This window comes from Sturnira hondurensis, unplaced genomic scaffold (genome assembly GCF_014824575.4).
Source record: "Sturnira hondurensis isolate 20B ecotype Veracruz unplaced genomic scaffold, ASM1482457v3 Scaffold0000648, whole genome shotgun sequence".
NCBI lineage: Eukaryota > Metazoa > Chordata > Mammalia > Chiroptera > Phyllostomidae > Sturnira > Sturnira hondurensis.
In genome coordinates this window covers 8576548-8604008 of record NW_028073279.1, presented here as the reverse complement: position 1 = coordinate 8604008, position 27461 = coordinate 8576548, and the positions used below count along the sequence as shown (strand labels likewise).

The 27461-nt window shown below is 38.4% G+C and overlaps 1 protein-coding gene and 1 pseudogene across 4 annotated transcripts in view; both read left to right on the top strand.

Annotated features, from left to right (window-relative positions):
* Positions 1–27461, top strand: part of LEPR (leptin receptor) — a 90855-nt gene that overhangs the window by 15326 nt on the left and 48068 nt on the right. For all 4 annotated transcript variants that reach the window (XM_037043202.1, XM_037043176.1, XM_037043183.1 and 1 more), the window contains 3 exons: positions 11803–11862; positions 15815–16129; positions 18538–18661. In XM_037043202.1, the coding sequence (XP_036899097.1) occupies positions 11823–11862; positions 15815–16129; positions 18538–18661 (479 nt within the window). In that variant the 5' untranslated portion in view covers positions 11803–11822. The remainder of the gene's footprint in view (positions 1–11802; positions 11863–15814; positions 16130–18537; positions 18662–27461) is intronic.
* On the top strand, positions 1018–3099 carry LOC118984970 (coiled-coil domain-containing protein 62-like; annotated as a pseudogene).

Sequence of the window (27461 nt, the reverse complement as noted above, 5' to 3'; positions counted from 1 at the left end):
AAGGAAAAAAAGCTTGGGTGGCAATACTTATATTAGACAAAATAGGCTTTAGAAAAAAGGCCCTAACAAGAGACAAAGGAGATTACATAATGTGAAAGGGATCAATCGAGTAAGAGGTTATAATCCTTGTAAACACTTATGTATCTAACACTGAAGCACCTAAATATATAAAGCAAATCTCGATGGATGTAAAGGGACAGATAAACAGTAATATAGTTGTACAAGGGGATTTTAGCACCCTATTGACTTCAATGGATAGATCTTCCAAACAAAAATTACAAAGGAAACAGCAGCCTTAAATGACACACCAGACCAAATAGATTCAATTGATATTTTGAGAGCATTCCACCCCAAAGCAGCAGAATATATATTCTTTTCAAGTGCACATAGAACATTCTCTAGTTAGATCACATGTTAGAGCATAGAACATGTTAATAAATTAAAGAAGATTGAAATCATATCAAGTGTCTTCTCTGACCACAATACTATGAAACTAGAAATCAATTACAAGAAAAAAACTGAACAACACACAAACACATGGGGGCTAAATAACATGCTCCTAAACAGTGAAATGGGTCAACAATGAAATCAAGGAAGAAATCAAAAGTTACCTTGAGACAAATGAAGATGAACACACAACAACCCAAAATCTATGGGTCACAGCAAAAGCAGTCCTAACAGGGAAATTCATAGCAATACAGGCCTACTTCAAGAAGCAAGAAAAATCTCAAACAGTCTAACTTTATACCTAAAGGAACTAGAAACAGAACAACAAACAAGGCCCTAAGTAATAGAAGGAAGGAAATAATAAAAATTAGAGCAGAAATAAATGACATAGAGACTAAAAAAAGACAATACAAAAGATTAGCAAAATGAAGCGCTGGTTCTTTGAAAAGTTAAACAAGATTGACAACCTTTAACCAGGCTCAAAGAAAAAGGACCCAAATAATAAAATTAGAAATGAAAGTGGAGAACTAACAGCAGACAACACAGAAATACAAAGGATTGTAAGAAAATACTATGAAGAACTATATGCCAGGGCTGCTTGGTCCAGCTGAGGATGCAGGGTTTTCCCCCGCCACTCTGGGCTGGTGTGCCTACAGCATTTCTAAGGTGATGCTGAGAGAAACACCTATGAATGTTTCTGTGACCTTGCAGGCACCAGAACATCCGGTCAGAAGTTGAGATTTCCACTACCTAGAAACAATGAAAGAGCTACACTTGCTTTTTGGAAAACTGAAAGATTAGATAAAGAGCTTAATGATATGGTTTCAGTACATCAGAGACAACTTCTTTCATGGGAAGAGGATTGGTAGAAAGTATTGACTTTGGAAGACTATTGCAGCAAATTAGGTGACATGAAAGACCTGAAATGGTGAGGACCTGAAATGGTGAGGTTACTCATGGAGATGTTAAAAACCTGTGAATCTAGTCAAATGGGTGACAAACAGCTTTACAGAAGACTCAATCACAGCTTAAGGAAATGGTTCAGAAGGCAACCCATTCTTCTCCCCTCTCTGGAGACCTTGAAAATAAAGATATTATTGAGGCAGTCGGTCATGTTGTAGAACATTCAGGTAAATTTAAATCGTTAGTACATGCATTATATGATGCCAAGATGGTGAAGACTTGTACTGTGAAAGAAAAGCAAGACTATAAGTAGAAATGGAAGAACCTTCAGATTGAAATCAATAAATGAAAAGAGGATCTAATTGAAAAGACAACAGAAAATACTGAACAGTGAGAAGAGATTATTCGCTGAAGCAAGAGATGAGTTGCATACGTGATGAATTGGTTTTTACTGCAGAGAGAGAAAAAAGGAAAGATGAGTTACTTGTATTGCAAGTCAAAGCAAGAACATACAAACTCAGAACTGTATATAGTCTGAGACAGCGTTACCTAAAACAGTAGCGTTATCCGCAGCTTTTTAATTTCAATGTAGAAAATTCTTAGTAATTAATACAGATATATAACTCAAAGATGAAAGAATTGAAGGCCTTGAAGTCTAGACTTAATGGATAGAAATATCTTGGTCTCTGGGAGAAAACTCCAGATTGAACCCTAAAACAAAAGTACCCTGTGGAAATTCAATGCAAAATCCCCTAACGGTAATGTAATTGAGATTCAGACTGAAGAGAACCAGCTCTCAGAGACTTCATCAAACTTCATTTGGTGAAGAGCTGTGGCATGGTGTCAATATTTACCTGAACCTTGCCAACTGTTCTGGTTCAAAATGACCAGAAAAGCTGGATGCTGAATGCCATGAGCACATGGAAAGACTGGGATTCTCATGTTGATGTAAAAAAGGAAGCCTGTCTGGGTGAAAATGACACGTGTGAGTTCAGGTGCTGCCACTCACATAACTTCATCATCGAGGCCCCAGTCCATATGTCTGACATCTAGAGGATGAGTATTTTCAAGCCTTCTAAACTGTGGGGAGTTGTTCACCACAGGTGTGTGTGCACTTGTTTAGAAAGTGCCAGTGGAACAAAATACAAAATACAAAATACTTCTCCTTGGGTGAGCTAATTGTCACCCGGCATTTCTATTGTTTGGGGTCTGCCTTAACAGAGGATGAGAAGTTGGTAGAGACAGAGTCTTCTTCTGATAAAAAGAATTCACCTACAATTTTGTTGGTGAACAAAGATGCAGCATTGCTCAGGGAAAAGGATGACTTTTCTCCCAGAAGTCATCTTAAGCATTTGCAGGCAGAATCTCATCAGATGGACACAGATCTGGAGTACTTTGCTCCCCATCAGCTCTGAGAGGCTCAACAGCACAGCCAAACATAGCTTAGAAGTCGCAAAAGAGTCAGCTCAAATAAACACCTCTCAGTAATTGAAGAAAACAAAAGACTATTCAATATTCAGTATTCGTGGAAGCAGATTTCTCATCTATATGGAAAGCAGGAAGCAGATATCAATACCTAATACTTAACTTTGAAAACAGAAAGAGGATTGGAATCCTTCATAAGCAACATTTCGTACCAAATGGGAGCACAAACTGAAAGCTCATTTTTAAACATCTGTATTTTGTTTGTTTTCAAGTTAACCATTTGCGTAAGTCAGATATTTTTCACATGTAAGAAATTAGACCTTACTGTCTAATAAGGTCATATGCATAAACTTATATACATAAGTATATAAGTTGTATATACATAAACTTAGAATTATGCTATGAGAGACAATGACTTCCCTGTAAAGATACAGACTATGATTAAATACCAGAGAAGTTCTTCAAAAGTACGAATATCAAATTGAGAACCCCTGTGCATGAAATGCTGTTTTCACTATCTGATTTTTAAAACCTCTACATACATTTAAATTATAACCAGTAGCTTATCAGAGTGAGCTCCAAATGTGTGAGGAATAGTATTCTCTTTTCTTGTGGTTTTAGCTCTGAAGTTTGCTTGTAAGTAGACATAAAGTGATATAAAATATTTTTAATTGGAAGTTATCTCCTCTGTTACTGACAGTTGAGGTCCTTGTCTCCCAAAGCTGAGCAGAACCCCTCTTCTCTGGGTATGTAGTTGTCCCATCTAGTTATACAAACAACAGCTTGCTGAAACATCAAGCTTTTTATGCATTTAAAAATGATTAAAGTCTAACACACTTGCATTTTAACTTGTTATTTAATTTTTAAAGAATATACTATGTGCCTCTCTGTCCTTCTAAGAGAATTGATCAGCTTCAGTCAATAAAATGATGTTTAGTAATTTAAAAAAGAAAAGAAGAACTCTATGCCAGCAAATTGGGCAATCTGTACAAATTGAATAGATTCCTAGAAACCTGAACTCTTTTGAAAACTGAACCTGAAAGAATCAGAAAATCTGAATAGACCTGTTACAACTAATTAACTCAAAGAAGTAATTTTAAAAAACTTCAAACAAACACAAGTTCTGGTCCTGATGGCTTTAAAGGTGAATTATTCCAAACATTCAAAGAAGATCTAACACTATCCTTCTCAAACTATTCCAAAAAATTAAAGAGGAGGCAAGATTCCTAAGCTCATTTTATGTGGCCAGCATTATCCTAATTCCAAAACCAAATAAAGACACTACAAAGAAAGAAAATTATAGGCCAAAATCCCTGATGAACATAGATGGGAAAATACTCAAGAAAATATCAGCAAACCAAATCCAGCAATGCATTAAAAAGATCATACATCATGATCAAGTGGATTTATTCTGGGGATGCAAGGTTGGCACAATATCCACAAATAAATAAAACTGATATACCTCATAAACAAAATGAAAAATAAAAATCACATGATCATGTCAACAAATGCAAAAAAAGCATTTGATAAAATCCAGCACCCATTTATGATAAAAACTCTCAGCAAAGTGGGAACAAAAGGAACATACAGGCCATGTATGACAAACTCACAGCCAACATCATAATCAATGGACAAAACTAAAAAAAAAATCCTGTAAGATTAGGAAGAAGACAGAGATGTCCACTTTCACCATTCTTTTTAAACATAGTCCTGGAAGCTCTAGCCATAGCAATCAAATGAGAAGAAGAAATAAAAGGCATCGAAAGAAGTATAACTGTCATTACTTGCAGATGACATAATACTGTATGTAAAACCCTAAAGATTCTTCCGAAAAACTACAAGAACTGGTAAATGAATTCAAGAACGTAGCAGGATACAAAATTAGTATTTAGAAATTGGTGGCATTTTTATATACCAATAATGAACTATCAGAAAGAAAAACTAAGAAACAATTCCATTTACATTTGCAACAACAAAAAGTAAGATACCTAGGAATAAACTTAACCAAGAAGATAAAAGACTTGCACTCTGAAAATGATAAGTTAATGAAGGAAGAAGTTGAGGAAGATGCAAATAAGTAGAAGCTCATAACAGTGTCTATGGATAGGAAGAATTAACGTCATGAAAATGTCCATGCTACCCAAAGCAATCTATAGATTCAATGCAATTCCTATTAAGATTCCAATGACATATTTCAAAGAAGTAGCAGAAATATTCCAAAAATTTATATGGAACCACAAAAGACCCTGAATAGCCTCAGCATTCTTGAGAAAGAACAAACCTGGGGGGGTATCATGCTACCTGATATCAAACTATACTTTAAGGCCATTAGAATCAAAACAACATGGCACTGGCATAAAAACAACATAGAAATTAATGGAGCAGAATAGAGAGCTCAGAAAAAACCCATGACTTTATGGTCCATTAATATTTAACAAAAGAGGGAAGAACACTCAATGTGGTAAAGAGAGTCTATTCAATAAATGGTGTTGGGAAAATTGGACATATAGGTGCAAAAAAAAAAAAAAAGAAACTAGGTTACCTTCTTACACTATACACAAGAATAAATTCACAGTGGATTTAAAGACTTAACATAAGACTCAAACCATAAAAATCTTAGAAGAAAACAAAGGTAATAATATCTCGGACTTTTTTCTTAGTGACATCTTTTTTCTGATACATCTTCTTGAGTAAGGAAAAACAAAAGAAAAAAAGAAACAATTGGTGCTGTGTCCCACTAAAGTTTTTGCACAGCAAAGGAAACCATCAGCACAATGAGGACAGCCTATGGAATGGGAGAACATATTCACTGATTATACATGGGATAGGGGTTAATATCCAAAATTTATAAAGAACTCAGACAACTTAACACCAGAAAAACAACCAATTGAAAAGTGAGCAGAAGACTTGAATAGACACTTCTACAAGCAAGACATACAGTTGACCAATAGACATATGAAAAATTGCTCAACATCACCAATCATCAGAGAAATGCAAATCAAAGCTACATTGAGATAACACCTCACACCTGTCAGAATGGCCATTATCAATAAATCAGTAAACAAATGTTGGCTCAGATGTAGAGAAAAGGGAACCCTCATGCACTGTTGGTGAGAGTGTAGATTGGTTCAACCAGTATGGAAAACAGTGTAGAGGTTCCTCAAAAAATTAAAAATGGAATTGCGTTGTGACCCAGCGATTCCATTTCTGGGAGTGTATCTGAAGATGCGCAAAATACTGATTTGAAAGAATATATGCATCCCTATATTCATTGCAGTGTTATTGATAATAGTCAAGATTTGGAAGCAGTCCAAGTAGTCATCAGCAGATGAGTGGATAAAAAGAAGTGGTGGCACATTTACATGATGGAGTGCTATTCGGCCACAAAAAAAGATCCTTACCTTACCTTTTGTGACTGCCTCAGCAGACCTGAAGAGTATTATGCTAAGTGTAATAAGCTAGTGAGAGAAAGACAAATGCCGTATGATTCCACTTATATGTGGAATCTAAGGCACAAAGTAACAGACAAAGTAGAAACAGACTCATCAAGGGAACAAACTGACAGCTGCCAGAGGGGAGATGCTGGGAGAAAAAGATGAAGGGATTAATTAGTACAAATTTGCAGTTACAGAACAGCCACAGAGATGTAGCTTACACTGTGATGAACATAGTCAATAATGTCGAGATAACTGGGTATGGGTCCAGGTGAGTCCAGCTTGGGGCAGGTGTGGGGGACCATTCTGTAGAGAGCATGATTTTCTGGCTATTTTGCTGTACAACTGAAACTGATGTGGAATGGTACTGAATGTAAAAGAATCCTTAATTTCAGAGTTTTTCATAAATTTTAGACAGTTTGTCAACCCTCTTAAATTATAGCCCTAATTTTGGGTGTATGAGTGTCTTCTGGGCAGTTGGCACATTGCTGTCACTAAATTCTCTATAAGGTCCATATTGAGAAACAATTAAGAATCACCATTCTGAAATTCTCTGTGGTATTAAGTTGGATTCTCAAAGAGCTATGTGTGGATGATATTGGAATGCTTCTTTTAAAGACTGCTTTTATCCGGTTTTGTCTTGGAATGATGCCACCAGCTTACTTTGGAGAATATTTCAGGAAAGAGTTATATCTTGCCATTCACTCATTCATTCAGTTAATATATATGGAACACCTACCATGTGAGAGGCAGGCTTCTGTGTGTGAATGATATAATGATGAAAAGGAAATATTAAAAAAAATGATTCATTGGTCTGGTGGAGTTGACATCCTAGTGGAGAGAGTTAGACAATAAACAAGAAAAATAGAAAATCACCCTCACATTAGTGGTAAGGGGAAAAAAGTTAAGCCCAGTAACAGACATGACAGATTGGGATGGCGAAGGTGTTGACATTTTAGATAGGCTGGTCAGGGAAGGCTCTGCGAGCGGGTGACTTGAACAAAGGGCAGTGAGCAGTGGTTCATGAGGTCAGAGAGGTCACAGGGATCCTTGTAGTTCTGTGCAGAACTGAGACTTTTACCCTGCGTGAAAAGGGGAGTACAGCAGTGTTTTGGGAAAGAGAGGTATAATCTGACCTCCGCATTAACAAGACCACTCTGGCCACTGCATCGAGAATAGATTGATCTGGGGAGCAAGGGCAGCAAGCAGCAGGGAGACCAATTAAGAGGCTCTTCTGCTCTTCCAGGGAAGAGATAGTGGTGGCTTCAGAGTAGAATATTAGCAATGGTGGGAGTGAGAAATTATCAAATGTCTAACTTCTTGTGAAACTCTGCTACTGTTAGGATATTCATGAGGATGTTACCTGTTATCTTAAAGTTAGATACTCTTTTTTCTGTTCTTAGTGTTAGGATTATTTGTACATTTCCCTAAGCTGTTGCTCTTATTTTATCTTAATTACTCTGAATTTATAATTGAAAAATTTGACCATACAAAAGCTTAAAGCATAATAGCTCATCCTTACAAAGTGAATTCCACTTAATTACATTTTGTATATTAGACTTATTTTGGTCACTTTACTATTAGTTTCCCCTTTGTTAGATTTTTTTTTTCTCTTGTTTAAAATTTTCTGTCATGTTTTTCTGTGTTATTTTTGTTCCGTAAACCTCCTTATGTTCTGTTCTGGTACAATTCAGGGTGCATAATATTTCTCTCTTTGAGTCTGTGGAAGGTGCCACCTCTCACACTCTCTTTTATGCCTTTTTCATACTTGTGATTGTTTACTTGTTATATAAGAACAAAACCAAACTGCAAGATCTCAAACCATAAGAATAGCTTGTGTTTTTCATGGAACATTAAAGAAAAGAATGGTTGGCTTATGTAAGGAAAACCAACTGATCTATTTTGTTACTTAAATCAGCAGATAATATTCAGTTGAGTTACAAGTGAGCCAAATTAATTGTTGGACTGAATGACTAATCTGTTTGTTTGAAATACTTACTCTAGTGACATGTTGTATCTATGACACATCCTGATTATGAAACTTGCCCTTGGGTTTATTTTATAAGAAACTTTTGTGAGAAAGTTTCAGAAACAGGTAGCATGGAAAAAACTCAGAGGAGTTTGCACACATTTCATATGATTAGATAATGAGGATTCCAAACTCTATTCTTTTTAGAAAATCCTAAAGAAATATTGTGACTTCTGATGATGCAGGCATAGGTAGACACACTGTGCCTCTAAACACAACCAAAACTAAGGACAACAAAAATTTAGAAACAAACAACAACCAGAACTGTCAGAAAATTGAACTGTTAGGAAGTCTGACAACCATTCTTCCAGACCAGTAAGAGAGGCGGAGTTGGCAGCCAGTAGAGAGGGGTCGCAGCAGGAAAAAGCAGTGGCTGGTGGACCCGGATGCGCAGGCTATAGCTGGCAGACCCCTGGCACGGGGAGGCAACGAGCAGACCCAGTGAGGCACGCAAGGCGGCTGGCTGACCACAGTCACACATTCTTGTGCAGATACACCAGACGAAAATGGGGAGCAAGACAAACTGTGGAATCTAGGGCCACAGCACTGGGAAATAGAGCTTAAAAGCACCAATTGAAAACACTTGTGGGGGGTGAGGTGCTAGGAGAGACTCCCAACCTCACAGGAGAGTTCATTGGAGAGACCTACAGGGTCCTAGAATGTATACAAGCCCACCCACCCAGAATCAGCACTAGAAGGGCCCAATTTGCTTGTGGGAAGTGGCAGAAGGGACTGAAATCTAAGAGAGAGGGGAGCAAATGCCATTGTTCTCTCTCTGACCCCACCCCCACATACAGCAACAAATGCCATTGTTCTCTCTCTGACCCCACCCCCACATACAACTGGGTTGCCCTGCTCTTGTGAACACCTAAGGCTCCGCCCCTCACTGTGTAACAGGTGCAAGCAGACCAAAAATGGCTCAAACAGAAGAACAAATCAAAGCCCCAGAGCCAATACTTTTAAGCAACCAAGAGATAGCCAACCTATCAGATACACAGTTCAAAGCACTGATGATCAGGAAGCTCACAGAACTGGTTGATTTTGGTCGCAAATTAGATAAACAAATGAAGGCTATGCTAAGGAAGCGTGAAATGAAGGAAAATGCACAGGGAACCAATAGTGATGGAAAGGAAACTGGGACTCAAATCAAGGGAGTGGACCAGAAGGAAGAAAGAAGCAACCAAGCAGAAAAGAAAGAAGAAACAAGAATTCAACAAAATGAGGAGAGGCTTAGGAACCTCCAGGACATCTTTAAATGTTCCAACATCCAAATTATAGGGGTACCAGAAGGGGAAGAGGAAGAGCAACAAATGGAAAACTTATTTGAACAAATCATAAAGGAGAACTTCCCAAATGTGACAAAGGAAATAGACTTCCAGGAAGTCCAAGAAGCTCAGAGAGTCCCAAAGAAGTTGGACCCAAGGAGGAACACACCAAGGCACATCATAATTAGCCAAGATTAAAATGAAGGAGAGAATTCTACAGAATTCTCGAGATGAGGGGACAATCACCTACACAAAAGTTCCCATCAGATTGTCAGCTGATTTCTCAAAAGAGACCTTACAGGCAAGAAGGGGCTGGAAAGAAGTATTCCAAGTCATGAAAGGCAAGGATCTGCATCCAGGATTGCTCTATCCAGCAGAGCTTTCATTTAGAATGGAAGGGCAGATGAAGTGCTTCTCAGGTAAGATCAAATTCAAGGAGTTCATCATCATCAAGCCCTTATTATATGAAATGTTAAAGGGACTTATCTAAGAAAAAGAAGATAAAAAACATGAACAGTAAAAAGACAGCAAACTCACAATTACTAACAACCACACCTAAAATAAAAACAATCTAAGCAAACGACTAGAACAGGAACAGAACCACAGAGATGGAAATCACATGGAGGGTTAGCAACAGAGGAGTGGGAGGAGTGGGAGGAGGAGAGAGGGGGAGACGGTGAGAGGGGCAGAAGGTACAGAGAATAAGTAGCATAGATGGTAAGTAGAAAATAGACAGGGGGAGGGCAAGAATAGTATGGGAAATATAGAAGCTAAAGAACTTATGACCCATGGACATGAACTAAAGGAGAGGAATGTGGGTGGGAGGGGGTGTGCAGGGTGGAGGGGAATGAAGGGGGGAAATGGGACAACTGTAATAGCACGATCAATAAAATATATTTAAAAAATGAGCAATGGACCTAAAGAGACACTGCTCTGAAGAAATCATACAAATGGCTAGTAGACATGAAAAGATTCTCAACATAATAGTCATCAGAGAAATACAAATTAAAACCACAATGAAATACCATCTCATACCTGTCAGAATGGCTATCATCATAAGTCAATAACAAGTGCTGATGAGGATGTGGAGAAAAGGAAACTCGCATGCACTACTGGTGGGAATATGAATTGGTGAAACCACTGTGGAAAACAGTATGGAGTTTCCTAAAGAAATTAAAAATGGAACTGCCTTATGAAAAAAAAATATTGTGATGTGAGTTTATAAAGAACCCAAATTTTGGTAAAAAGCAGTTAATCTGAAAAACAAATTTACCAGACTACAAAATGTTTACATACATCTGTTTTTTCTCAAGAGTTATTAAGTTGTGAATGAAACAAACACATTTTTTCTGTTTACTCATCACATGGTACCAATTCTGAAACATGAGTATGTGTGAGACATGTTTCTCACTTAATATTTTATAATATTCTTTGTGGTAAAGATATGAGTTCTATTTTCAAATAAAATTGCTCAGCATTGGGGAATGCTCTGAAAGTGACTGTAGAGATTATTCATCAGTCTGATTTGTAGATGAAGAACATGAGGTCTAGGGTGGTGTTGTCCCCAATCCCATAGCTGATCAGTGAAGAACCTAGATTGGCATCCAAGACACCGACACCTAATTCACAGCTTTTGACCTCAGATTTACTTGTGTATAGTGAATTGAATCTCTAGTTTGAGGTAATAAAAAAATTGGAATATCAGAAGCTTTTAGTGTGTCATTACAAATCTAACCCCAATATATTAAAATAATATACCAGCATTCTACTTCATGGCATACTACTACAAATAATCTTACTTATAATGTGTTTCATACTGAGTAGAATTCAAGGGAAGGCTTATATCTGAAGTCAGTTTGTCATTTGGATATATTAAGCCATCAAATTTTCCTTAAATTACTCTGATAACTCTCCAATATGGGTATCACCTCATTTGCAAATGAACAGCTGGTTTCCAGAAACACATTGGAAAATTTCCTCTTCTTTATTGGGAATAAATATGCAGTCATTACCTATGCTACCTATAACCATTTGGCTTTGTTGTATCTTAGGAAAGACAAAGATAATTTTTTGATTATATCACGTATGAGTGTGTGGCTTATTTTAATGTATAACACAGTTGTACTGTAATGTGAGACACTTCCCTAATATTGATCCAGAGTATTATAGATGATAAAAATTTAAAGACTAATTTATAATCTTTTTCCTTTTATATTTTCCACAGACAACTTGTATATATGTCAGGTTTTTTTGTGTGTATGTAGGTATATATGTTAATTTTAGATTTACTCTTTTTCAGGTGTTCTTCTCTGAAGTAAGATGGCTTGTCAAAAACTTTGTGTGGCTTTGCTGTATTGCGGTAAGTTATTTGCCTTTTAAACATCTATGTGTAAGGTAGAGATTTTGCCCTTTGAGATACTCTTCTTTATTGGCTAATAGAATTTTCCATTTCCAGTTAGAAATTCTCATGTTCTTGCCTACTGAACAAAAGTGTAAGTAGGAAAATGAAACCCCTTTCTAACCCTTTGAAAATAGAGTGAAAATGATAACTACTACCAAAGTCTTGGAAAGAACCTGATATATGCATATTCCTTCCAAAAGTGTAGAACACATACACACAGTCATATCTATAGTTGCAAAAATAGAATTGGTTAATATATACTGTCCTGCAGTTTTCTTTCTCCACTTAACAGCTTTTCAATTTATCATGCCAGTTTTTTTTTCAGTATTTACTGATGCGCTTATTTAAGGGCACATGACAGTGAACTGTATGAAAGTACCTTAAATTATGAGTTTATTTGACCTATTTCTCATTGATAGAAATTTCTTTTTCTGCAACAAATAATGCTGCATTGAAATTCATGTATCTTTGAATATTTGGGAGAATATTTATGTAGATTAATTTCTAAAGAAGGATGTTTATGTTGAATAGTGTACACATTTTTGAATTCTGTGAAATCTCCACAAAGCTCTGTAGCATTCACAGTCTGAACATAAGTATATGAATGCTCTCCCATGGCGCTCATGCCAAAGAAGCATATTATCATTATTTTTACTTTTTTGCCCTGTCAGGTAAGCAAAAGATGGCGTCTCATTTTAATTTTGTTTATTTGATTATTTGTGAGGTTGAGCACTGTTTATTGACATATTTCTTATGTGATTTTCAGTTCATTACTTTGACCATTTTGTTGTTGGATTTCATTTGGCCTTAGGTGATTTTTAGGAATTAAAAAATATAATAGATCTTTGGATTTATAGTGGTAGTCAGGGTTCTCCACAGAAACAGAACCAGTAGGATTTATATATATGTTCAGGAAGACATTTATTATAAGGTATTGGCTCACACCTTTATCTTTGGCAAAGTCCCTAAGATCTGCAGTTAGTGAGGGGGAGTCCCAGGAGAGTTGATGGTGTAAGTTCCACTCAAACACTGGCAGGTATGAGACCCAGGAAGAGCCGATGTTTCAGTTTGAGTCCACAGGAAGGAAAAAGCTGATGTCGAGCAGGCAGTGAGAGTTCCTTCCAAGTCAGCCATTGTGTTCCTGTCAGATCTTCACCTGACTGGATGAGGCCCACCCATATTAGGAGGGCAATCTGCTTTACTGGTTCAAATGTTAAGTTCATCCAGGAATATTCTCACAGACCCACCCAGAAAATGTTTGAAAAAATGTCCGAGTAACCGGCAGGCCTCAACAAGTGAACTCATAACATTAAATATCATAATCCTAACAATTTGTTATGTTTTGCAAAATTTTTCTCTGCCCATAATTTGCGTTTTAGCTTTGTTTTCTTTTACAGCCCCCAAAGTTGATTAATACACAGTGCTACCCTTACACATACTTAGAAACAAGATACGATACTTAACTATTTGAATTTTATTCAGTAAGTGTAGCACTGTTAAATTATAAATGTATATGAATGACATTATTTAAAATAAATGAGTATGGTACAAAATGATGGGTTTATTCTCAAATGGAATGGAGTTGTCACTTGAATTGCAATCTTTTGCACTGTAACTTTAAACAATAACAAATATAGTGTTCTAAAGGGATATTATTGAGGGATGGTGCACATTAAAAATTTCCATCCTGAATACCACTAGAAGAATGCTTTCAGAAATTAAGATGTACACTTGTCTCTCCCCCACCCGTTGCAGGAATATCCTCAAGAGAAAGCTTACAGATAATTCTTTTTTCTATCTTGTGATTTAAACCGCTCTGAATCACAACAGGCTTCTGTTTCACATTAGTCATACATTGCTGATGACTTTTGAGCATACTATTTTCACTTGTTTCATACTGTATTCTAGTTTTATTCTGATGTTTAAAAAACCCTCCTCATCTAATTTAAGTAGGTTGGTTTCCTAGGTTTCAAAATTAAAGTGAAGCTATCTGGAACAAAACCCATCTTATCTGGCAATCTTTATCTGTGTGCTCACTAGTTCTGAGCATCTTGTAGACCGCTCCAATCCAAAGGTGCTCTTGTGAGCTTCTCTGCTAGTCTTCTCTGTTGCATCTAACTGTTCTTTCTCATTGTCGCCATCTATACATTCACAGGAAATGCTCAGGACAACTCCACTGTTACAGATTTCAGGAAAAAGTGTGCCACAAAAGACTATCAGAAAGTAATCACATACTCTTTCTTTCTGATATAATTCTCTGTTATATTCTCTCTCTTCTTTTTTTGTTAGGTTCCACTCAAATGTTTCACATTAGCTTTCCAAAAGGTTTGCAGTTTGATCAAGTTTTGTGAATAAGGGAAGTTCCTGGGATCTCGTTACCGTGAAAATATATGCTTTCAGATGCAAGTTCTGGACTCTTAGCAGGTTTAGAACTCATTTGGAGGAAAAGAAATATTATTTGCAAGGAAGCATTCCACACAAAATAGAATCATCTTTTAATTAAACGGATTCAATAATTCCTATGTCTGTGACATTCATTATTACATTTTAAATTTCTTCTTTGAGGAATTTAGGCTAATTTCATTTCATCCAACTGAATTTTCCATGTGCAGCTAGAAAATACAATGCTTCTAATTAGTACCAAGACATATTTATGGTTTTGTAACACAAAAGAAATAACTTATTCTCTTTTCATTGAGATATTATAATTTTAGAAATGTGTTAGTAATATCGAAGTACAAAGGAACACAACTGCAATGAGGATTCACTTTTGGTAATGTTGTGGTAGCTAACTGTGAATGCTGTGGGCAAAATATTAGTCATGCTAATCATTTTTGCCTTATTAAGGGATCCATTTTTGCATCTGATACATTTATGTTAACATATATTTATAGAAAGGATTTAGAAACCAAATTGTTAACAGTAATTTATGTATTGTTTGAATATTTTTACATGTAGTATTTTTATAACTATGATTGAAAATTGATTTTTTCAATTTTGTTTGAACTGATTGATTTCATTCAATCATTTCTAATTTTTTACATTTTTACTAATCCTTCAAAATATTTATTCCATAAAAATCCATGCAGAATTCTCAGGATTCTCATTCTGCATTAGCCTATATCTGAAGTAACACAGCTGTAGGATTATTTGGATAACTTGTAGAAGAAAGAACTATGGAAAATTGTTATTTTGTTCTTAAACAATTATTTAAAACTTGAGGACTTGTTTGTTACAGGATTACATACTTGTTTTAACTTTTATGTATCTTAAGTGATAATTGTCTTTAATCAGCAATGGAAGATTCCTGTAAGAAATCTTGTCATTGTGCCTTGGTTCTTGGAGAGTGCATTAAGGGCATGACTCACATGATGTCGTACATCTGGAGGATTAATGGCAGAGTCAGGTCATCCAGCTATCCTGACATCGAAGACGAAGGCTTTCTAGAAGCGTTCAGTGAAAGTACTGTTAACATTTCGGTGTTGGTCTCTTTCAGAAATATTAAAACAGCACTTTAGTATTTGTTTATGTAATCGGCCATCTAGATATTTCTTATCCATGCTGGAGTTCATTAGAATATTGTTTTTTTAGAAAAAGAAATGGAAATATTTAATTATAATTTCCTTTCTTTAAAAAATATATATGTGAGACTAGTGAGGAAAAGGAAGCGTGAATTTTTGAAAAGGGGTTTTAGAGTGTGAAGTTGTCTTGAGAAATAAATGTACCCACTCAAGTACTGCTCACTGCACAGGGGAAAGCAGAGCTATGTGCCGTCAGGCACTGACTGAGCACTTGGAAAGTTAAATAATTACTATTGAGCACTGCATGGTTTGTTCTTAGATACTTGCTACTTTTGTCTTAGCCAAAATGATTAATTGTTTTTCTATGCATCTTTTTAATGTCCAAACAGAATTTATTTATTTGGTAACAGCGTTTAACTTGGCATATCCCATTAAGTTGTTTTGCCTGCCGCCAAATACAACCTATGACTTCCTCATGCCTGCCGGAATCTCAAAGAACACCTCAAATTTGAATGGATATCAGGAGACATTTTTTGAAGCTAGATTGAATTCAAGTGGTACCAACTATTCTAACTTATTACCCAAAACAACTTTCCACTGTTGCTTTTGGAGGGAGGAAGATAAAAACTGCTCTGTGTATGCAGATGGCATCGGAGGGAAGGCATTGGTTTCAACAGTAAATTCTTCAGCTTTTGAGCAAACAGGTAAGTATATTAACACTCCAATGTTTAGCTGTTATTTAATTGTATTGAACAAAATGTTTTCATTCTCTGAAAAATGTATGAAATAGATGTGTTGGGGATGGGATTCTTCACACATCTTATGTTAGCATCTTATGTTAGTTATAAAATTAGGATTTATCCTGCGACCAAATTAATAAACCCCCCATTTTTAGTATCCCATAAAATAAAATAAAAATATAGCAGGGGAACTTTTTTTAAAAAAGATTTTATTTATTTATCTTTAGAGGGGAAGGGAAGGAGAGAGGGAGAGAAATATCAATATATGGTTGCCTCTCGTGTGTCCCCTGCTGGGAACTGGCCTGCAACCCAGGCATGTGCCCTGACTGGGAATCGAACCATGATCGTGTGGTTTGCAGGCCCGTGCTCAATCCACTGAGCTACACCAGCCAGGGCCAGGGGAACTTTTTTTAACTTAAAATTTATTTATTTCAGTCTTCCAAATTTGCTTTCAAATAGAGAAAGCACACCTTATTTTGTTAGAGAAAATATTTAAATTAGTTAAATTTTAAAGCATTTATGAATATTTGTTCAAGCAAATACTTGCTTTGTAACCAATACATATTTTAAACCATGGGTTTTTGTTGTTTAAGGTTAATGACCACTGAATGTAGCTAGTGTAGTTAAAAATGTTGCATCGTGGTCAGCATGGCCCAGTTGGTTGGGCGTCATCCTGCAAACCAAAAGATTGCTAGTTCTATTCCTGGTCAGGGCACATGCCTGGGTTTCAGACTCTGCTCTGTCCCCATCTGGCTGCTTACAGAAGGCGGAAGGCAACCAATCAATGTTTCTCTCTCATATCATTGTTTCCCTTCCTATCTTTCTTCCCTCCTTTTTCTCTCTCTAAAATAAAATATAAGAAATATTTTTAAAAATGCCACACCTGGAGATGTAAACAAATCATTCTCTCTAAGCCTCCTGGAGGCACTAATAGAACAGAGTCAATTGACTTGGTAATAAGAGACCTGCAGTGTGAGAATAAAGCCCACATAAGTAAAGCACACCTTTGCAGGACTAATCAGGATTTCTCCACCTCAACACTTTTGACATTTTGGGCCAGATGATTCTCGGTGATGGGGGCTGTTCTGTGCATTGTGGGTTATTTAGCAGTGTCCTCGGCTTCTACCCACGAGATGTCTGCAGTACTCCCTTCCCAGTAGGGACAAGCCACACGTATCTTCAGACTTCACCAGAGACCCCTTGGAGGTCCCAATTGCCCCTGGTGGGGCACCGCTGATTAGATGGAGGGGACACTTCAGTTTGTTGAAATCTGTTTAGGAATAAGCATAAAGCGTAAATATGCAGTAAAATTGGAGTTTTAAAACAAGTTAGCAGTGCCTCCCATTGAATCTATAGTTATTCAATTTAATTGTGTTATACAATTTTTATTCTACTGCATTGTCATTAAAATGAAACACTTAAAAAATTATTGTAAGGAAACGTAGCCATTCAAGTGATTATTAAATGTACTAAGAATGAACTTAAGAAGTCAGGACCCTTGGGGTAAGCTTTGAAATGATCAAAAATGTTAATATTTTCACTGCTATAGATTTTAATTTTATATGCCATATAAATAAAGGCTAATAACTAGTTACTCCTAAGTGAATTAAAATTTTTGTAACTAAAGTTACTAATTTAAGTAGTGGTTACTGAGGACTGCCATTTATTATTCTGCTGTGAGGCTGATTACTTCTTAGGGCTCAAGAAGGTTGCAAAGTCCTTCTAGATAGAAATCCCTCAGGTTTGGGGAAGTATGTTGGTGTTGCCTTGAGAAGTTTAGTCTTGTCTTACATTAGTCTTTAGTTTCAATCATTGCTGTTCTTGCTTTCTAAATGACAGATCACCTCTATAATTTTCTTATGTTACCAGGTGAGTTTTTCAGTGTGCAGTGGAATAAGCTTTCACCAGTTATGTTGGAGCCTGTAATATAATCACAAGAATTTGACATGCATCACAGTTCAAACGTGAATCATCATACCTTTATTGCTAAAGCAGACACACATAAATGCTGCTCCAAATTTGCTTGTACTTTGATATTTAATGTTCTCTTTTCTCTTGGAAAGTGAGCATGAAGTGAGCTACGTGAGGATTTTGTTTTTCAGATTTGTCCTACTCACGTGGTTCAGGGTAAAAAAGTTTGAGAAGCAATCATTGAATTTAATTCTCTTACTTTACACAAAAAGGAGACGGAAGGCCAAAGGGGCTGTGTGACTTGGGCAAACACACCACTCGGCAGAAACTGTTTTTTTTTTTTCTCTCAGAACGGGCAATGGAAGTTGTAACAGAACACTGGTAAATTTAATTTAGCTCTTCTCTTTCAGTGAGTTGTTCAAAATGTTTTTCAGATTTAAAGTAGTTTATTTTTAATTCAGGTGCAAACTGGAACATACAGTGCTGGATGAAAGAGGACTTGAAGTTATTCATCTGTTACATAGAGCCATTATTTAAGGATTCTTTCAAGAATTATGACCTTAAGGCCCATCTTTTGTATGTTCTGTAAGTACCAAATTAATTTGTACATTTTTATGACACATTTTAAACAATGAAAGAGTGCCTGTATCCAGAAGTGGATTGTGAAACCTTTCCTATCCCCGCATTTCCTTTTATGTTATATAAATTTCTATGAGGTAATTTATATATTTTTATACAACCTTCTGTTCCATTAAGTTTCCCTTTTTCTCCTCCTGTTGATTCAGGTGGCAAGACATTGCAGATAGGAATAGGCACATATTCTGAAAAAAACGTGAATTCAGTTTAGGGGTCTCTGATGTTTGAGCGGAGAATGGGAACATTTTGTTTTCTATTTTTTTCAGGTGGACTTTTTTCCTCTTTATTATGTTAAAAGTATAAGGTGATTAATTTAATTTGTGCAGTGTCAAGATGCTGGTTTCGAATACCCATACGCTTATGATCTGAACAGCTAATACAGCATTCAAGTTTACTAAGAACTCCAGTATTAAAATGTACCATTTCTACGTGACTTTTAACTCTTTAAGATTCTTCCTCATTTGTTCTTTTGTTTGATGCTTGAGAAAGACTCACCTTCAGTTCTCCAGATAGGGAAATCACACCATTAGGAGGCAGGGTTTTAGAAACACCATACAGATAAAGATAAACAGAGACAGGAAACAGGATGATGGTTACCAGAGTCTCTGATGGTTACCAGAGACTAGGAGTAGAAATAGTGGGGGGTTCTTGTTTAGGCGTGTACAGAATTTCAGTTTGGGAGGATGTAAATTGTTACAAAGTCAGGATAATGGTAATGACTACCCAACAGTGCCCATGTACTTAATGTCACTGAATTGTACACTTCAAATGCTAAATTCATGTTTGCCACAAGAAAAACGTGTAAAGAAAGAAATTTAGATATGTCAACACCCCCCCCCCCAAAGAATAGGTATGATCTTGTGTCCTTGAAGCGCTTGCAGGCTGGTGGTGGAGACAGGCACAGGGTTTCAGCATCGGTGGTTACTGGCGTGTGTTTGGTGGGCACAGAAAGCCAGGGGCACACAGGGGTGGAGTGGGGGCCTCAGATGAGGATATCCAGTACAGCTGGTGAGGGAAGACAGGTGCGAGGGTTACCTAAGAAAGGAGAGGGCTGAGTCTGAGGCAGGAGACAGCATAGGAAGAGCTCTGAGACTGCACTGCTGTCAGCGCACTTGCCAGCGTCTAGCGTCCTGGTTGCCAGGAAATGCCTTTTAGCACTTAGGGAGAATGAATAGCAAACTCAGGCAGGAAGGAGGAAGGAGACATGTCTCACTCGCAAACTTTTTTTTTCTTTTTAATATATTTTATTGATTATGCCATTACGGTTGTCTCATTCCCCGCTTCATTCCCCTCCACCCTGAACCCCCCCACGCCCCCTTTAGTTTATGTCCATGTGTCACAAGTTCTTTAGATTCTATATGTCCCATACTATTCTTGCCCCGCCCCTGTCTATTTTCCACCTACCATCTATGCTACTTATTCTCTGTACCTTCTCCCCCCTTCTTTTCCTCCTCCCACTCCCCTGTTGCTAACCCTCCATGTGTTCTTCATTTCTATGGTTCTGCTCCTGATCTAGCTGTCCTCTTGGTTTGCTTTTGTTTTAGGTGTGGTTGTTGATAACTGTGAGTTTGCTGTCCTTTCACTGTTCATATTTTTATCTTCTTTTTCTTAGATAAGTCCCTTTAACATGGGACTCATATAATAAGGGCTTGGTGATGATGAACTCCTTGAATTTGACCTTATCTGAGAAGCACTTTATCTGCCCTTCCATTCTAAATGAAAGCTTTGCTGGATAGAGCAACCTTGGATGTAGGTGTTTGGATTTCATGACTTGGAATACTTCTTTCCAGCCCCTTCTTGCCTGTAAGGTCTCTTTAGAGAAATCAGCTGACAGTATGATGGGAAGTCCTTTGTAGGTGACTGTCCCCTTATCCCTTGATGCTTCTAGAATTCTCTCCTTCATTTTAATCTTGGCTAATGTAATGATGATGTGCTTTGGTGTGTTCCTTCTTGGGTCCACCTTCTTTGGGACTCTCTGAGCTTCCTGGACTTTCTGGAAATCTACTTCCTTTGCCAGACTGGGGAAGTTCTCCTTTATTATTTGTTCAAATAAGTTTTCCACTTGTGGCTGTTCCTCTTCCCCTTCTGGTACCCCTATAATTCGGATGTTGGAACGTTTAAAGATGTCCTGGAGGTTCCTAAGCCTCTCCTCATTTTTTTTTGAATTCTTGTTTCTTTCTTCTTTTCTGCTTGGTTGCTTCTTTCTTTCTTCTAGTCCACTCCCTTGATTTGAGTCCCAGTTTTCTTTCCATCACTATTGATTCCCTGTACATTTTCCTTCATTTCACTTAACATAGCCTTCATTTGTTTATCTAATTTGCGACCAAAATCAGCCAGTTCTGTGAGCTTCCTGATCACACCAGTGCTTTGAACTTTGCATCTGATAGGTTGACTATCTCTTGGTTGCTTAAAAATATTGGCTCTGGGGCTTTGATTTATTCTTCTGTTTAAGCCATTTTTGGTCTGGTTGCACCTGTTATGTAGTGAAGGGTGGAGCCTTAGGTGTTCACCAGGGCAGGGTGGCCCAGTTGCTGGGTTGTGATGCTGTATGTGGGGGTGGGGTCAGAGAGGGGCAGTGGCGTTTGTTCAGCTCTCTCTCAGATTTTAGTCCCCTCTGCTGCTTCCTACAAGCAAACCGGGCCCCGCAGGTGCCAGCTCCCAGGTGTGTGGGCCTGTGCACCCCCCAGGACCCTGTGGGTCTCTCCAACAAACTCTCTGTGAGCCTGTGGTCTTCTCCTGACACCGGGAGAAGCTCCCCCGAAAGTTTTTCCAATTGGTGCTTTTAGGCTTTAATTCCCATCACTGGGGTCCTAGCTTGTGTGGTCTGTCTCACTGCTCATTCCTTTGCCTGGTTTATCTGAGTGTGAATGTGTGACCATGGCCAGCCAATTGCCTTGCACCCCCACTGGGTCCGCCCGTTGCCACCCCATGCCTGGGATCTGCCAACTGCCACCTGCATGCCTGAGTCGTCTGGCCACCTTTTCCTGTGGGACCCCGCTCCACCAGCTGCTGACTCCACCCCTCTTACTGGTCTGGCTGAATGGTTCCTTGTTGTCGGACTTCCGTACAGTTCAATTTCCTGTGTTTTGGTTGCGTTTTTGTTACTAAAACTTTGTTGTCTTTAAACTTGGTTGTGCGAGGAGGCACAGTGTTTCCACCTACGCTTCCATCTTGGCCAGGGGTCCTCACCCACAAACTCTTTAGTGCTGAGCCTGGTCTGATAATATTGCCAGGTTTTCTGACATCACAAGGAACATTATGTTAGCAAGAAAGAAGGGAAGTCCTTGAAATTCTACGGATGTTTCCACTCCCTGGAAAAGAAAGCCCTGAAACTGTGCTTTCATCCCAGGGCCTAGAATGAGGGAGAGGGTCCACAGTACCAAAAGAAGAAGCCCATAAAACAACTTGGGTTAATTATCTGCCTCTGGTCACCATCTGTTTTACTAGGGAGTCTCTAGTGCTTATAGAAAAAGCCCCTAAATGACTTTGATAAAGTGCCCCAACTTGAATGAACTGCTTCCTGCCACGTATTTGTTTTATGGCAAGGTGAACAAATGGAGTCTGGAGCGAGATGAGGATTTGGACTAACAGACCCCCACACATACCTAAGTTTGGGTAGTCACATTCCCCCCAGGAAAGCTGGCATCACATTTACATGTTAATCAGTATGTAACTTTTTTCCCCAATCCCACCGACTACATAAATCCTCTGAACAAAGGACCCCCTCTCTCTTCAGGGGCTCAGGACGCTTGGGATGCTTTTGGCACTCTTGGCTCTCTGGCCACCCAGCCTCAGACCCCCCGGGGGCTTCCTGGTCTTCAGCTGCTCTTCGTTTTGCCACCCTGCTTTGCCCTGAAACTTCCCCCCACTCTAGCTAGTCCCGTTCTCTTCCATGGGAATGGATCCCTAATCAACTGATTGCACACTAGTAGATGTGCTGATCTGTAATTCTTTACATGTGTCAGCAAGAAGAACCAGGTCTCTCCCGCCAACAAGTTGAGTGTCTAAGGATGAATAAGAGCTAATTAGAAAAAACATATTAGTAGGTGGTATTGAGAAAAAAACATATTAGTAGGTGGTATTGAGAAGCTGATCAGCATCACCTGGAAACTTCTTAGAAATTTCACTTCTCTAGCACCACCCCCGAACTAGTGAATCCAAAATTCTGAGGGTGGGGGTTGTCAATCTATATTTTCCCAAGCCCTTTAGGTGATTCTGATAGAACCAAAGTTTGAGAATCCCTGGTAGAGAGGTTGCAAAGATATATTTTGGAGTCGGACCATCTGTCTCTACCACTTACCAAATGTACACACACAGCACTTGCTATGTTTTTTTTTTTTAAAGATTTTATTTACTTATTTATCTTTAGAGGGGAAGGAGAGAAACATCAATGTATGGTTGCCTTTCGTGCGTCCTCTGCTGGGAGTTGGCCTGCAGGGAACCAGCCTGCAACCCAGGCATGTGCCCTGACTGGGAATCGAACCGTGATTCTCTGGTTCACAAGCCCGCACTCAATCCACTGAGCTACACCAGCCAGGGCAGCACTTGCTATGTTTACCAGTATTCCTGACTCTAGAATTAACTCACTGGAAAGAGTCATACAATACTTCAGAGTTATTTGTTGATTCAATGTTGCTAAAATGCCTTCTAAAAATGTTTGTCAATTTATCCTCCAGAAATGTATTAATGAGCTAAAATTATTGATGAAGAGATAATATTATCTAAAAGTAGAACTAGTGAGAGCTCAGTTGTGCTAGATATAACAGAAAGGTGTGGTAAGATCTGAATAGTATCTATTGATTTGGCCATGTCGAAGTAATGGGGACTTTGGCCAGAGCTGTTTCAGGGGGAGGAAAGGGAGGTAGCTAGAGCAAAGAGAAACTTGGAGGAAGGATGTGGAAGAGCTGACTCCTGAGGAGTTGGTACTGGTTCTTCAGGCACTTGATGGAGGGGTCCCTGCAGAGCTGAAAGGCATATAAATGGGGAGGGGAGGATAGATAGCCAGTATTGAAGGGTCTCTGAGGAGTTGTGCTGTGGTTGGTTCTGAGAATGTGAGGCTGGGGGAAGCCTGGTTACTGAAATCCACTGCAGGTCTCTAGTTGAAGAGACTGGGGTGATGAATAGAAAAGGACACAAAAAGAATGAAGTCCCTTGACCCTCCATCAACCTGCTGGTGTCCCGGCGCCCCCTATAGGTAGAAATTAGCCAACATTCAGGAGTGTGCAGAGTTGCAGCCACAGATTAGGAAAGCAGGGTATAGAGGGTGGGTTTGAAGCTGAGAGACAAGAGCTGCATCACCAGCATAACTCACCCTGTTGGCTACATAGCATCCACACACACCTTTCTACACATACTTGAACTACAACTTCCCCATAGATTTATGCTTTCATTTAGTAGAACGCAGCTACATTTTGAACAAAAGGAGACACCAAAAACAGGGGGATACTACGTGCCCTTTGTCATCGTATCCATTTCTAGGCAATGTTTATGGAACTGATATCTGGACAATATTAATTTCTCTTTCCATTTAGGCTCAATCCCACTTAAATGAATATTTGGTAAAGTAAATACTAAATTGTAAAGTTAATACCACCAAGAATCCTTTTATGTAAAATGATAGGGGAAGGAGAAAATTCATAGGAAATTATTTAGTATGAAAAAAGAACAAAAAAGCCCTGGCTGGTGGCTCAGTTGGTTAGAGCATCATCCTGTAGACCAAAAAGTCAGGGGTTCTATTCCTGGTCAGGGCATATCCTGGGTTGCGGGTTCGATCCTCAGTCAGGGCATGTATGAGAAGGCAACCAATTGATGCTTCTCTCTCAAGTTAATATTTCTCCCCCTCTCTCCCTTCCTTTGTCTCTAAAAGCAATGAAAAGATATCCTTGGGTGAGGATTAAAAAAGAGAGAAAGAAAAATGTTGTCCATATATGTATTTTGTGTATATAATATTATATACAATATATAATACATATATAATAATATATAGAAAATACAGTTCATGTATACAAAAAAAGAAGAAGTTATGCTTAATTGACATCATCCTCATTTTTGTATTGATTATCAGGCTGTAGTTAATACTTGTAACTTAGGTTGAACTGATTCTTAAAGTCACACCAGGAGTCACCTAGATAGGGTACCCTTGCTGTCACATTTGGACATTGAATGTCTCTGTGCTAATAACTTCCACATCTAACTGCCAGTCACCATATGCTACCACTGAGGAAGCTAGAAGTCCCTGCCAGCCCCCGCTTCTTTGTGCAGTTCTCCTAAGGGCCAGAGTCCTGACTGGGAGTATCTGATTGGCCAGTATTTCTTTCAGCCTTACAAAATGGTCAATTTTCCACCCTGACGCTGGGCAGCCAGGGCACCTAGATAAGTGTCCACAACAGAAAAGGGTGAACTATAAATCTCTAGAGGTCTAAGAAGCCTCACTTGTAAAGAGATTGTAAAGTGAGGTAGATGGGTAATGCATGGCAAAGGGTGGACATTTAAGTATGAGAAAGAATGAGGTTATTTCTAGTCTATAGAAAATGACCCAGCGGGGAGAGAAGAGTTTGAAGGTATAATAGAAAGGGACCTATTGAAGGTATATGATAGATAGTGAATAGTTGAATAAGCAAGTTCCAAAAAGAGAGCACAGATAGAGGGTCAGTCCGAAAGTGAAGAAGGCTCACCTTGTCTTCTGAGTATTGAGAGAATAAAGGAAGCCGTGGGGATGAAGATATATTTGAAGCTTGGGGCAGAAAGTTCCCTGCTTTAATGGGTAAAACAGATTTTTGCTCAGAGAAAAGGATTGCTTTGCAATGTATTACATTCCTAAGTGACCTAAATACTTTGGATGATGATCAAAAACTCACTGGGTGTCTATTTGAGAGAATTTCAAATATCATCAGCAGGCTAGGGCAATGCACTCAGATTCAAAAGCTCTGTGAGCATGTGTAAAGATTTAAATTTCATCATGGATGGACTGTATTCATGCCTTGAGGTCTGACCTTTCTGAAAAAGATATTTTTAATGAATGCATCAGAGCATGACAAAATGGCACAGTAACTTAGCCACAGCTGGGAGTTTTTCAGCCATCTGGTCACTGGGCCATTCATCTAAATGGTAGGACCCAGAAAAATGAGAAAATTATGATATATTAACTAAATTTTTAAAACTTGCTCATATGATGAATTTAGCAGATTCTTTTCACCTGTGTTTATGTTGAACTGAGGTTTCTAAAGACATCAGTACAGGAAGACCTCTCAGAAGTGCATTTAGTTTGAGAAACATTCTTTATTTTGCCACATGAATTGTTTTATCCTTTGTATGATTTGGTTAATTTGGGTAATATGTATATTTTACCAATTGCCACATGCTATTTCTGCTTTGAATTCTATTTTTGTGCATAACCTTTGGCAGTGTATCTCCAAGTAATTTAAATAAGACGCGTCAGATCATGAGGAAGAGCTGGCCAGTGTAACTGGTGAGACCTCCGTGGAAGAGAAAATCCATAATGGTGGCTACTGTAGAAAAGTATTTAATCAAAGTCACATTTCCTGGACCTGAGGGAATTCACAAGAGATAGCTTTCAAATGCTTCCTTGTATAAATAATTAGTTTTTTAAAAGGAACTAACACCTAATGTTTATAAGAGATTTAAAGCTCTATAAATGTATTCCTTAAGGAAAGCATTGTTTGAGCGCAGATATTAATGTTTGTCAGAAAATCCAAAGGAGAGATACCAGAGAAATGTGCTCTTTTGGAAGTGCTTTAGATATTTTATCTTGGACCTGGGGTGGATATCCTCTTCTTCCATCATGAGGTGCCTACTGTGTACACCAGGCACTGAGCTGAGTGTGGGGAATGATGTTAAACAACTTGAACTCAGCCCCAGCCCTCCTGGAGCTAATAGTAAAGACAATGGACGTAATAAAGTTTGAAAATACGGTCATGTAATAAATACAGGGACTTGTAAAAACATACTACAAGTATCTGCCAAGATTATGAGGGGGCAGCAAAGAACAAGACAGACGAGCGAAGAGCATTTGTAAAGGCTGGTAGCATGTACAGGCATTTGGAGACCTGGAAAGTTCAGTGCAGTTGGGTCGGGAAGCTGGGCAATGATTACAAACCAATGTGGATGACTCAGCAAGGGTCATCCAGGGGGGTTGGATGTTTGTAATTGCTGACACCTAGTTTACTTGGTGTCTTCACTGTTACTCCCGTCAGCTCTCTCAGGGACTTCAACATTTACAGGGATGGTCTTCAATTTCTGCAATGCTTTACTTTCACTATTCTTTTTTTTCACCCCACCTAATTAACCCATGCTCATAGACATACATCTAGATCTTGTCATTAATGATAAGCATGTTCTTTCTATAATCTCAGTTTTGAGGATACCACACTTTGACTCTCTCTCCCCCGACCTCTCATGTTAAGCTTATTCCTTCTGTTACCTGCACCTCAGGAGTAACTCTCCATGGTTCATGGCTCTGTCTTCTGGGTACCTGGTTCTGCCCCCTGTATCACCCTCCCCTTTTCATGAAAGGTCACACATCTCTGCAGCTGAGTAGTTTTCTCAGCACACTTCTGGTCAGTGCAATTTAGGGAGCCAGGTGGCTTTGTTTCATTCTGTACTCTCTGAGTCTAAGCTAGCAGCGTTTCTGCTACTNTCCCCCGACCTCTCATGTTAAGCTTATTCCTTCTGTTACCTGCACCTCAGGAGTAACTCTCCATGGTTCATGGCTCTGTCTTCTGGGTACCTG